This window comes from Syngnathoides biaculeatus, chromosome 4, assembly GCF_019802595.1.
Source record: "Syngnathoides biaculeatus isolate LvHL_M chromosome 4, ASM1980259v1, whole genome shotgun sequence".
Classification (NCBI taxonomy): domain Eukaryota; kingdom Metazoa; phylum Chordata; class Actinopteri; order Syngnathiformes; family Syngnathidae; genus Syngnathoides; species Syngnathoides biaculeatus.
Window position 1 is genome coordinate 30,604,493 of NC_084643.1, and position 12,578 is coordinate 30,617,070.

The following is a 12,578-nucleotide window of genomic DNA, read 5'->3' on the forward strand; positions in this document are numbered from 1 at the left end:
CGACTCGTTTAAAACAATTTCATTCATGTATTCTTTTTCTTTTTCTTTTTGCTAAATTTCTCTCAATATTTGGAATGTGAGTATCCTGGAACAATAGTAGCAATTTGATAAAGTATTTCATTTATCATGTAATACTGAGGCAGTATATCAGATCCTTACGCTTCTTCTTTTTGCACAATCAGTGTACAGTCCTGGAAAATTATGATGACTGCAACATTAGTTTATGCCAACAAATGCTACACACACACACACACACACACATATATATATATATATATATATATATATAATTAAATGATCAATTAAAATGTACAGCAAATTCAATTTAAATAGAAACTGAAATTTGAGAAGATGTTTAAAGTTAATCAGTTCTTCTAGATTAAATGCAAATCTATTTAACGTGAAAGTTAAAAAAAACCTCAAATCATGAATCAAGTACACAAAACACGTGGATCGCTGGCGTTTAAGATTGTAAAAATAGCACAGGAAACAGTAATTGTCTCAATTGTTTAATCCTTCAGCAATCTAAAAAAAATAAAAATAAATAAAATAAAAATCCAGAGCTATATGTGTTAACAGCAGATCCACATTTCACATAATCCTGCTTTGAGCAATAACTTTATAAAATGACCACCTTTCAGAAACATGAAATTGTGGCGTCTCCCATTCAATTACATAATTTGTCATGTGAGGATAAGCGGCATGGAAAATGTATGGATGGATATTGAAATACATATTTTTGAAATCCTACCTTTGCCAAAATTTGTGTTACCTAGAAGATTAGCAATAATTGTTTTACTATTGCGCCTTGGTGTCTTCCATGAAGACCTTTTCCATTGTTTTATCTTGAAGTCCACATTAAAAGACTTCCTGTGTTTGCCTTCCACCATTTTTTATTCACTGGAAGATTTTTCCCAACCCTGACGTCACTGCATAGTTGGACGAAAACTCTTCTGATTAAGAAAGCAGACTGTGAGATAAAGATATTTATTGCATCATGCAGGTGTAACATTACTGACACACAAATGTAAATGGATTATTATTATTATTATTATTTATTTATATTTACAAAAAAAATAAATACAACGCACGTGCCCATTGGAGACAAGCATTTGTTCTTTATCAAACAATCTCTGCTGATAATAAAAAATATAATGAGTTTTTTTCCCGGTAATGAGTGAATTGTTCTAGAAGGTGAACCCAAAAAATAGACTTCATCCATCAGAAGTCCTCCCATGTTGAGCCGAGCTCGGCCGCATCCCCACAATAATGAGCGCACGGGCCGCTGCTCTTCCAGGTGTGTTTCACCTGAAGAAGCAAATAAATTGGGACAACTTATTTCTAAGTTTAGTAACACCAGATCACGGAATGCTCACCTTGGGGCTTTGCGGTGGATTTAACGTTCCTCGACTGAGTCCATCCCAGTTGAATCCTTCAAACCATCTGATGAGAGACAAGAGCAGAGCAACGTTGTGTTGTACGAATGTCCTCCTCCCTCATGGTACACATTGCAGAAAGCCATAGACGTGCTAACGAAACTAGCATTTGTCGCTGTGTTATAAGCCTTTAATCAATGGATATTTGGAATGTGATGTCAAAGATGACCAAATTCTGATGATTGAATGCTTGGCATGCCATACACGTTCACCAGCCACGCCGGGTTGCCAGGCTCGGCATCAACATACCACCCACCATCCCAAGGGGCAACCACCAACAGAGACAAATAGAGACCCTACAGATAAGAACAAAAAAATGCCACACCACTGGACCCCATTTTTAACTTCTCTGATGTCAAACAGTGACAATAAACTGTTCATTGGTACTTAATTTGTTTCGACTTTTACTTTTCTATAGTATATTTTCCCTTTTTTTGCTGAGTCTTGAATCATTTTTAACAAATGTAATATTGTGAGTCTCATCCCCTCCCACAGAGCAATATAAGCTGCAGTCTTACTTGTGCTTCTGAATGTCCTTGGCCCCGTTTCTTCGACTGCCGAGCCTCTCCGAGGGATTTTGCCTTGGCAACGAAGCAGAGAAGGGGACATAAAAATTGAGGACACCTTCATGACAGTGTCAGTCAAGAAACGGCGCCGCATCTCTGGGCCGTTCGGTTTCAACACCTGCACAGCTTCTTTATGAGACTGGAGGCACTCTTGCTGATTGCTTTCGGGAAGTCGATGTTATCAATGCCACGCACGGTCTCGCTGAGGACCCTCATTGGGTCAACGCCGCCGAACGGAAGCCTGGAGACACAAGCGGTCTGTCACTGGTACAGTTCTGTCACGAACCAACGGTGCACGGGCGGACCCAAATGCAGGACCCCAAGACGAGGACATGATGTTCAGTGGGTTTTATTATAAACGAAAGTTGTGCACGACAACACAGTCCTAGAAGGCAGGATCCAAAGCACAAGAAACAATGTCCGATAACTATGAGTCAACTAAAGAGCATAACTGGACTATAATGGTGCAGTGGCGGAGTAACCCTGCATGCGGGAAAGCATACTCAACGAACTGGCAAAAACCAGTGACAAAACTCCTACTTAAATACATTTTCTAATCACAGTGCCTTGTGTAACACAGCTGTGACCAATGACAGGTGTTAGAGATGAAACCGCTTGGAGCGGTGGCCAGGCCACGTCCCTCTTGACCGTGGTCCAACTTTGCTCGTGACACAGTTCAACATCTAACAGTGGAACAAGCCGACGGTACAGTATTTTGAATAGGAGCAATTATAAAGTTGAAGTTGTGTTGGTGTTAACATACACAAACTCTGTTCCTAAAAGTTTTTCAGCCCTATCGACGAAGACAAAAAAAAATTGTGAGCATCAAGCTAACTGGTCTGGCCTGGGTAGACCTAAGGTAAGTCCTCGCTTCTCTTTTTCATTATTATTTTTAGTCATAATTGCGCGTGTCATCGGTGTCTCAGCTGTAAATTGTTAGCCTCACAGTTCTGAGGTCCAGGGTTCGATCCCGGCCCGCCTGCGTGGAGTCTCCATGTTCTCCCCGTGCAGGCGTGGGTTTTCTCCGAGCACTCCGGTTTCCTCCCACATCCCAAAAACATGCAACGTCAATTCGACACTCTAAATTGCCACTGGGTGTGATTGTATGATTGGCTGGCAACCAGTTCAGGGTGTACCCCGCCTCCTGCCTACTGACAGCTGGGATAGGCTCCAGCACTCCAGTGACCCTCATGAGGATAAGCGGTCAAGAAAATGGATGGATGGATGGATGCAAAATACTGCAATGGTGCCTTTATTGTCTTCTAATCCTGGAATGACCCACATGCAAATTTGGATTAGGTCACCGCTTAAATGTCAGAAATGCAAACTGAAGACCCCCTCCCACATATTTCACATACAGTTAATAAAGGTGACAATGGGTAAATGTCTAACCCTAGAGCAGCCCATTTCTATAGCCATTGTTTCCTATGTGAAACTTTTTTTTTTTCAAACTCAACATAAAAGGGAAGTCGAGAGGCTTTGTGGAATAAATAGTGTTTTGTTCCACAGTGTTTCAACTGTGTAAGATGAAACCAAAAGCAAAACTCACCCACCAGTCAGGAGCTCAAACACAAAAACACCCAAAGACCAGAGGTCTGCAGCTACGCTGTGGCCTTTGTTGAAAATGACTTCCGGGGCCATGTAGCCTGGAGTGCCACAGAACGTGTAGGTCTTTTTACCCATTTCCATCTTTTTTAAACACCTCGAACCCACCTGAGATTGACAAACAAGGACAGTCACATTTCAATGTGGGACTTGCGGTTTTTACACAGGGTGCGGCTTATGTATGTACCAAATGGTATTTCCTTTACAAATGTACTGGGTGAGGCTTATAATCAGGTGCGCTCTGTAGGCCGGAAATTACGGTAGGCTTGCGTCGCCACCATAGGAATGGAACTCCATCAAAAACTGATGACCCCCGTCAATATACTGTGGAAGCCAAGTTGTTTTTTTTTTTTTTTTTTGTCATTGCTTTACCAGTTTGGCATATCCTCGCTCATCCAGAACAACATTTTCAGGCTTGATGTCTCTGTAGACAACATTTCGAGCGTGAAGGAAGGTCAACGCCTGCGTCACGCAAGCCGCGTAGAACTTGGTGCTGCTCTCGTCCAGACAGCCTCTGTGGAGTACATCAACGCTTAAGCGCTGTCGTTCTGTACTTTGAAGGGCTTAATTACCTTCAGTACAAACATACGTACTTTTCTTTGATCAAGCTGTAAAGATCACCATGGAGACAAGCCTCTGTCAGCAAATAGATGCGCTTTGCATCTTGAAAGGTTTTGTGCAACCTTGGATTAACAAGAGAAAAATACTTTTCCACACTCTCCCACTGCAGGCATTTCTACATCCAACTGACACAATGTAACACAGTCTACTCGTGATTTTTTGGGGGGTGAATATCACTACTTAAAATAACATGTATTTTACTTGTCGGTTTCTGAAATAAAACCTTTATTTTCAGTGAGTTATGCAATCGAGTTGTTTGGTTTCACAGGGTTAGAAAATGCGACATCAAACAATGACGTGATGGGCAGTCTGCACCATTTCTGTTAAAATTGCACTTGTCGGCATTTGGGTTTGAATTCCTCAATACCTCTTGCACAACTCGGGTTTTCCTATCTTTAGAAATGTTCGACATGCACCATCTTGTCGCGATAAACCCAACGTGTATTCAAAAGAATTCTGAGTCTAAAGTGTGGACACCTGACTAGGAATGGACATGCGGAATCCATGAGGATGTTTCGTTCTCTCAGAACGTGCTCTCGCAGGCCGTTGTGGACAATCGCCTTTTTATCGAAGACCCTCATGGCGTAAAGACCCTGACCGTTGCTCTTGAGTTGCACCTGTAAGAGGCGGGTATCGATGGATTACATCACAGCAACAGATAATGCGGAGGAGGTACCGAGACAGAACCTCACCAGATCCGTGTGTCCAAACTGCCCTTCTCCCAAAGTGCTTATTATCTGGAAATCACTTAAGGTCGACGATAGGAGGGAGGCACCATCCTTGACTTCTGAGCTGCTCACAAGGGAAACAAATTGGGCTGCAGCTGTCACGGCTCCAAAAGTTACAAAGGTCATGTTGCAGTTAGTGACTTTGTTGCTCTATTTTGTGACCCCCTCGAGCAGCTATTTTTAAAAAAAAGTGACAAGCAACAAATCTTGCAACTTATATGGTGTCACTGGAGACTTCAGATGTTCACCTCCCTCTATCCGGACTGCAAATAAATTGTGTTTGCGCGATGCCATCACTTGCAATTTCATACAAATTCATGATGATTAAAAATGGATAATTGGGACATCACATTTCAGCAAAATGTATATTATTTGGAGTTGGACTAAAATTCTGGTGTAATAAATGTCCCGTCATGAAACAGGAGCTGACAGGTTCCCTGAGTTGTCTCCTTTTCAACCAGCATCAAAAGATTGAATGATTACCTATAAGCCGCGACTTTCTTCACACACTTTCTTCACACTCCGGCTTATGCGGTGATGCAGCTAAATTGTGAATTTTTTCTAACGGCCGTAAGGGGTCACTCGAGCGGAAAAGGTCAGAGTGAGACCGGTGGAATATATGCGCCAAGGAAGTGACTTTTACCAGTATGTTATCTTTTATCCGTCTCTGTAAGCGCTGCGCCAGCGTTAGTGCTGTGCTAGCGTGTGGTTGCTGTGTTACTGCCGTGTCTCAGTGATTCTTATCGATATAGTTTTTTTTCAATTGGCCTTGTTAGTGCCGTGCTAGCGTTAGCTGCTGTGTTACTGCCCTGTCTCTGTGATTTTAGGTTTTTTTCTTTTTTTAACCGGCCCTGTTAATGCTTTGCGACTGTGTTGCTATTGTGTAGCTGCCGCGGCTGTTTTTTGTTCATGCTGTTAAGCATGCATGTTAAGCTAAGGTATAAAACTTTGAAAACGCTTTCTTTGTAAATATTTCCTGTTACAATGTGAGTTTCAATGTGGGCACTTGCGGCTTTTACACAGGTGCGGCTTATGTATGTACCAAATATTTCCTTTACAAATGTACTGGGTGGTGCTTGTAATCAGATGCACTCTGTTGGCCGGAAATTACGGTATTGTGCATTTTGCGACACTTATTCAGAAAGAACAACGTCGGTAAGACATGGAGAAGTACATCGACCAGAAATTGCCGTGAAGGACGCGGACTCAGACAGTACTCCTGTGGTGTCTGAGTACTTTTGTCCACTTTTAGACAGTGATTTGGTGTCTTGTCTGAGATTATAACCAGTCATCACCATTCCAAGTTTAATTTGGGAGAGTTTATACTTCCTGGTTTACTCCCATTCCATTGATAGGACATTTGTGCCCAACTGTTAGTGACGACTGATGAGAAGGAGCACTGAGTGAGGATTCTGGACTGCTTTGATAGCCGAAGCTGGCTGTGGATTGGCTCAATTTAAAAAAAAAAAAAAGTACAGTATAGTGTTGCAGTTCATGTTATGTTATTACATATTGCATTAGTGGTTGACTACGCTTTATTTTATGATTCTTAATTTAAAAAAACTTCCCTGGTAAGTACATTTCTCATTAATCGAGTGTTTTATTGTTCTTAAACAGCTGAATAATGCTGATTCATTCTGACTGGTTAGGGTCTGCTTGTCCTTGTGTGACAATTCATAATTTCAAATCCTTAAACCATTTCATGCCCAGTTAATAAAGTTTAATGACAGTTAGGACTCTGAAACAAATTATAACAAATTCTCCTTACTCATGTTTGCAATCAGTGTTTTGTGGCACCTCTTGACTGCTGTCAAACACCATACCTCCAATGATATCCCTGAATGTTCTGGAAAATGAATCAAAAGATATAAAACTTTGAGAAATATTCTCCAGACCATATCCATCCTTGGTAAAATGTCTTACTCTCTGTCAATGAGCAGACACGTCACATCAGTAGCCGCGATCACATTCACTCCACGCACGTCCTCTCTGAATAAAAAAAAAAAAAAAGATATTTCAAATTAAATTAATTGTGCGGAAAGCATGCGATAATCCTCTAACCCCCACAAAGCTTTTTCTCCAAACCAGTGCCTCTCCGAGAGCTTGGAGAGGACCCGCTCCTCATCTCCTGGCTTCTTTTCTGTGACTTTCACCTGCTCAATCAAAATAGTCACAAGAAAAAGAAAAAAGCAATGAAGAATCAATTGCGGCCACTCCAGAGACCTTTCAAATCTGTGCTGACATTTTGCCCTCATTGCGCCCAACTTCACCTGGCCTTTGTTAACGATATAAAAGGTGTCCCCTGAGGCGCCCTGTCGAAAGATGTAGTCGCCTTGAGAGTAGCGAGCCTGCGGAGAGACACAAAGATGAGAAAATCAATCAGAATGAGCATAAAAGGTCAGGCGGGAGCAACAGCTTCAAAAGAATGGGTGGAAAACAAAGAAATATGCGAGGGGGTTGTACGACGCTCATGCTGAGTGTACTGTCTGTACCTCCTCCATGAGATCACACATCTTCATGATGGCATCCTTTGGCAAGGCCAGCAGAGAGGGAACACTGCGGACACAAATTCACTTAGACAATGTAGACAGCAAAAGTGAAACAACTGTCACAGTGCATTATCCAGTTCATAATTTTTGAAAAAGCTGCAGTTTATCCCACTTGGCTAAAATTGAGAGATCGGGTCAATCCTGGACTGATTGCCTTCCATTCTTCTTTTTGTGGTTGTAGAAAGTAAAGGGAAATGTTTGCTTTTTGTGCTGAAGGCCCAGATTTTATTTTTTAAAAAGAATAAATAGGTCAGGTAATTGGGTCGTAGATAAGGTAAAAAAAAAAAAATACGCACAGTGGCTGAGCTGGTAAAAGTGTTGGCCTCACAGTTCTGAGGTCACGGGTTCAATCCTTGACCCGGCTGTGTGGAGTTTGCATGTTCTCCCCGAGGATGCATGGCTTTTCTCCAGGCACTCCGGTTTCCTCCCACATCCCAAAAACATGCAACATTAATTGGACACTAAATTGCCCCTATGTATGATTGTGAGTGCGGCTGTTTGTCTCCATGTGCCCTGCGATTGGCTGACTACCAGTTCAGGGTGTACCGCGCCTCCTGCCCGTTGACAGCTGGGATAGGCTCCAGCACTCCCCGTGACCCTCTTGAGGATAAGCGACAAAGAAAATAGATGGATGGATGGAGTATGCTTTTTAGTTGATTCAGACCCACTCTTCTACATCAATGATATAAAATTAGGATAACCGGATGAATGAGGTAAAAAAATGTGGATGTACAATATAATAAATGTTTAAAAATTGCTCATTTTCCATCGTCCCATCGTTGTGACCTGGAGCTTATCCCGGGCGAGAGGCGGGGTACACCCAGAACTGGTTGCCAGCCAATCATAGGGCACATATAAACAACCACTTCCTCCCATGTTCACACCTACGGGCAATTTGGAGTCTTCAGTTGACCTACAAAGGATATTTTGGGATGTGGGAGGAAACCAGAATACCCAGAGAGAACCCACGCTGGCGAACATGCAAACTCCACACAGGTGAGGCTGTGATTGGATTTACGTCCCTAGAACTGTGAGGCAGATGTGCTAACCCGTTGTGTACCGTACCACCTGATGCAACCTTTATAAGTATAAAGAAAAAGTACCCTCCAGACTTCCCAGGGTTAATTTATCCCCTAATTGTGACAAACTGATCTGGGATTTTTATTTTCATGTTTCTAAGGGCTAAAAGTGTCATCTTTTGCAGACATTTACCCGCTCAGCAGCTCTGACGTACGCGCGAGCCTCTCGCGGCCGCTCCGCATGAGCACCGTCTGGTAACTCTTGCGCTCGAGAACCCACATCTTGCTGTCCGACTGCGCTGCGGTGCAAAAGGGACGAAGGTAACAAAGGCGACACGTGAGTCGGGTTCCATCAGAGCATCAGAACTCGAGCACTTATTATTCATAAGTGGGCATTATTAATAGAGAAGGACATCTACCATATATCTCATTTCCTTCACTTTAATTAAAACCCGCGATGAAACTGAATGTTTGAATGAATAATGATCTTCCGATTGGTTCAGTGGCGGTCCCCGTGAGCGGGGACGGCAGATGTCTGCTGTTTGAAGTGTCTAATCGCGTCCACCACCTGATAGACAGCCGTGGCTGATTGCTTCACCTGCGCCATTGCATACGGAATTATTAAGAAAGCTGTGCAGGATAGTTGAATTTCCTGGAAGACGGAAGCCAGACAGCTGATGACTCTCCCTCCCCTTCTGCTCTTCATTGACTCAACTGGCTTGATATGCATGACATCTTTAAAGGGGCTGTTTGGTATATTATCCTGTCAAAGCCACAAGGTAAGGAGAGCTGCATTCGGTTTTGTTGGATTAGCGTTGTCAGGAGCGGAGGTATTACAATGCAACAGTACAGCTAATTGATATTATAACCACATCGACGGCAAGTTTCTCCACCCATAACATCATCACCTCGACTGGGCAAAGATCTAGATCCAGATTCCGATCCAGATTCCCCACATGTGCGCCACCCCTGCTATCATATTACTCACATTTTACTTCCAATTTTGTTGCAGATGCCATACAAAAGAAATGTAATACAATGTATTATAGTAGGTGCAATAAGCCATTTTCTATGTTCAAAGGTTTGCACCCGTACATCACAACACCAGTGGGATTTATTGTCACTGGTACAAGGACTACACCACTGTACACAAGTCCAAGTTACAACCATAGTAATCAAAATTGACATAAACAAATACCGACAGTCCTAATCAGAACTTTGACTCAACATTTAAAGGCGGAATGTTTCATCGAGCTCTTGTATTGGACGTCATTTGGATCAGATTGTTCTGCTATGCTAATGCAATCTTCCCGAAGGTGACATCCTATTCCATCTGTCAAGACTGCAGATGGCAAAAAAATAGATATATATTTTGATACTGATAAAAGGCAACGCTATTAGAGAAGGACGTGGGGCAGACCACATCCATGCTTTGTTGTCATGGCGCCGGGTTGCAAGATAAAGAGGTCGAACAAAGTTATTTTTCAATTTCAGACGATGCTCGGCCTCTTCACTTGTGTAAGGAGGTCACACGCGCACAGAATTGCAGAGATTTGCAGGACGCCACGTGTCATGACACCACATCATTAACCAAAACAAAAATCCTGCAATGACTGTGAAATTGAAGGCGCACCTCAAAGGTTGTCTATTTTCACCGACTGTGACATTGCAGGGAGCAGATGGACTGTTTGAAATTCCACACATACAATATGTGGGGAAACCATTCAGCAGACGTGCTGTTGTCTGTGACCTCTAGCCGCAATAACCCATCTCACGATAATCCCTTTTCCCGGAAATAAATCACATCCGTACCAATCACGGAACACTGTAATGCTCAAAGGTCTTCCGCTTTAGACTTGATTATATTAGCCTCCGTTTAAAAATAAATGAAAAAACAAAGAAAGAGGGCAAGACACACATTCTGTACATGTTGGTACCTGTGACGGAGTAGATTTGTGTGCAGTTGTAAAGCAGCGCCACCTCCCCAAACATTTCACCTGCTTCGATTGTGAGCAATTTCTGTCCATCTTTCGTCACGTCCAGCCTCCCCTCTGTGGAAAAGAAAAACACTTGGTAAAGATGGTGATTGCTAGGAGTGTGTATTCAATTTTAATAAAAAAAAAGCAAAAAAGTGATCTCTACTTCTATTTCTCGTCATCTCTCGAGCAGCCGGATTAGCTTTACGTGCTGCTCAGAGAGCTAATTTGTTAATTCAACAAGAATTGTATTATTTGGGTGAAAGCTTTTGGAGAAATGCACTGCATCAAAATGTAAAAAAAACAAGAAAAAAGTCATTAGTGAGCAATGAGCATGATGAGAGCAACAACGGGAACAGCCGCTACCTCCTAAATGCGGAATTCTAAGACGTCCGCCGCCTCAGCCCGCTATGGTTACTAATCATTTCCAAGCTCAAGCAGATCTGACGCCGTGATTAACTTTGCCGTGCGACGAGGATGATTTACCCTGCACAACATAAGCCTGCGAGCCGCTGCTTCCCTCCTGAATCACGCAGCAGCTGTGATGGACGGCCGTGAGATGCATGCAGGCCGTGACGGCTCTCGTTTCATCTTCATCGAGGTTGCTCAACAAGTTGCTCTTCAAAAATGCGACCTGAATCAACTTCTGACATCTGCGTGGACAGAGGGAGGGTGTGCAGAGTTATTCCTGCATAGTCATGCACATAATCATAGTCAGGAAGAAGCGGTGCAATTGGAGTCCATCTCGTGTTCAAGGTGCAATATTCTCAAAGTGTGCTACGTGTATCACGAGTACAGTTGAGCTTTATTTAACTTTTAAGTCCAGTGCAGTTGCATTTAATCATTTGGAACGGAATTTTCTGCAAAGCAACCTTTTGCAAGACGTGAGGTATTGACATATGTTGTGAAGATTTGGATCAGCCACCATTTGAATCAATGTTGAGGAAAAATTGCTTCATTGGCTTTTCTGAGTCTGGTGATAAATGCCACCACTGAAAGGACATCATCGATGACAAAGGGTAAAATTTATGATAACGATCATAAAACTGGAAACGCAACTCTGCGGAAAATGGACTGTCCTGGCTGCTGAATCCAACATGACACAGTCAAAAACACAACATTAATGTGAAGAGACTCATCTGCCGATCACCACCAATTTGCCCTGTAACATGGCCCCCCAAAAAAATTGCAATTCGTCATATTTATAGCTAACAGCATTGAACTTCTTTTGTCACTGATTATAGGCCATAAAGGCACGCAGGTATGTTTCCAAGCCACCTTGAAGACAAACCATTGGATCTCTGCATGGCTTTCTGAGAACTAAACGTCACTGAGGGAAACCTTGTGTGCACTTACTCCTGGTTTTTGTCACAAAAGGTAGCAGGATTCATAGAATCCGGAGTAAAGGACTCTGAAATGACTGTATTTCTGTTCGTGATACGCAGGTGGTCATCACCTTGAGCCGAGCATGCTGCAATGACACACACACACACATACGCAAAAAAAAATTCATACGGAGTGACTCAAACGAGGCAAACGTCATCTAAATCAGAACGTTGCGTACTGACCGGCGCTGGCTGCAGAGGGTCCCGGCAGGAGAACAGAGGCTCTATAGCGATCCAGTTCTTCCTGAAGTCTCCGAATGAGTTCGTCCTTGGTATCGAGTTCCAACTCCAGCTCATCTATCAGAGTGTCCCTCTGACGGAGCTCCTCGATCTTTAGCTGCAAGGCGAACTGAAGGTCTCGAAGTGTGCCCATGACCTACTTTTAACGTGCAGTCACACGTCAAGCGGAAGAAATTTTGGAGCAGCCACAAGTGGCAGTGATCTCGCAGAATTCCACTAAATTCCACTTCACTCAAAGGAAGCCATTTTGCATCTTAATTGAAGGCAAGATTTAGTAAAGAAGTTGAAGGTTTTTTTTAAAAAAAAAATACTGGAATCATCCAGTTAGATAGATAGATAGATAGATAGATAGATAGATAGATAGATAGATAGATAGATAGATAGATAGATAGATAGATAGATAGATAGATAGATAGAGATAGATAGATAGATAGATAGATAGATAGATAGATA

General features: G+C 42.6%; 1 protein-coding gene across 8 annotated transcripts; it reads right to left on the reverse strand.

The window, feature by feature from the left end:
• Nucleotides 1-1,098: 1,098 nt before the first annotated feature.
• prkg1l (protein kinase cGMP-dependent 1, like) lies at nt 1,099-12,258 on the reverse strand. Of its 8 annotated transcripts, none has more exons than XM_061817244.1 (19): nt 12,069-12,258; nt 11,857-11,971; nt 10,987-11,153; nt 10,522-10,575; nt 8,718-8,823; nt 7,449-7,512; nt 7,227-7,304; nt 7,018-7,109; nt 6,880-6,945; nt 6,725-6,802; nt 4,921-5,020; nt 4,706-4,845; nt 4,201-4,290; nt 3,980-4,121; nt 3,552-3,715; nt 2,121-2,243; nt 1,955-2,017; nt 1,377-1,443; nt 1,099-1,308 (listed from the first exon to the last, which is right to left on the reverse strand). In XM_061817244.1, exons 1-19 carry the CDS (start codon nt 12,256-12,258, stop codon nt 1,222-1,224), a joined length of 1,986 nt encoding a protein of 661 aa, XP_061673228.1. In that variant the 3' UTR covers nt 1,099-1,221. The 8 variants fall into 8 exon arrangements, 4 of the variants coding, with proteins under 4 accessions (XP_061673228.1, XP_061673225.1, XP_061673224.1 ...); XM_061817241.1 differs by having other exon boundaries at nt 7,024-7,109; nt 10,462-10,575; XM_061817240.1 differs by having other exon boundaries at nt 10,462-10,575.
• Nucleotides 12,259-12,578: the final 320 nt, after the last annotated feature.

Bases quoted from the DNA above. Each gene is read 5' to 3' on its own strand.
- prkg1l (XM_061817240.1), bottom strand. From the start codon at position 12,258: ATGGGCACACTTCGAGACCTTCAGTTCGCCTTGCAGCTAAAGATCGAG. The intron at 7,513-8,717 runs GTAAATGTCTGC...TTGTGTCCGCAG, and splicing joins ACGTCAGAGCTGCTGAGCGG to TGTTCCCTCTCTGCTGGCCT. The intron at 7,110-7,226 runs GTGAAGTTGGGC...TTGATTGAGCAG, and splicing joins ATATCGTTAACAAAGGCCAG to GTGAAAGTCACAGAAAAGAA.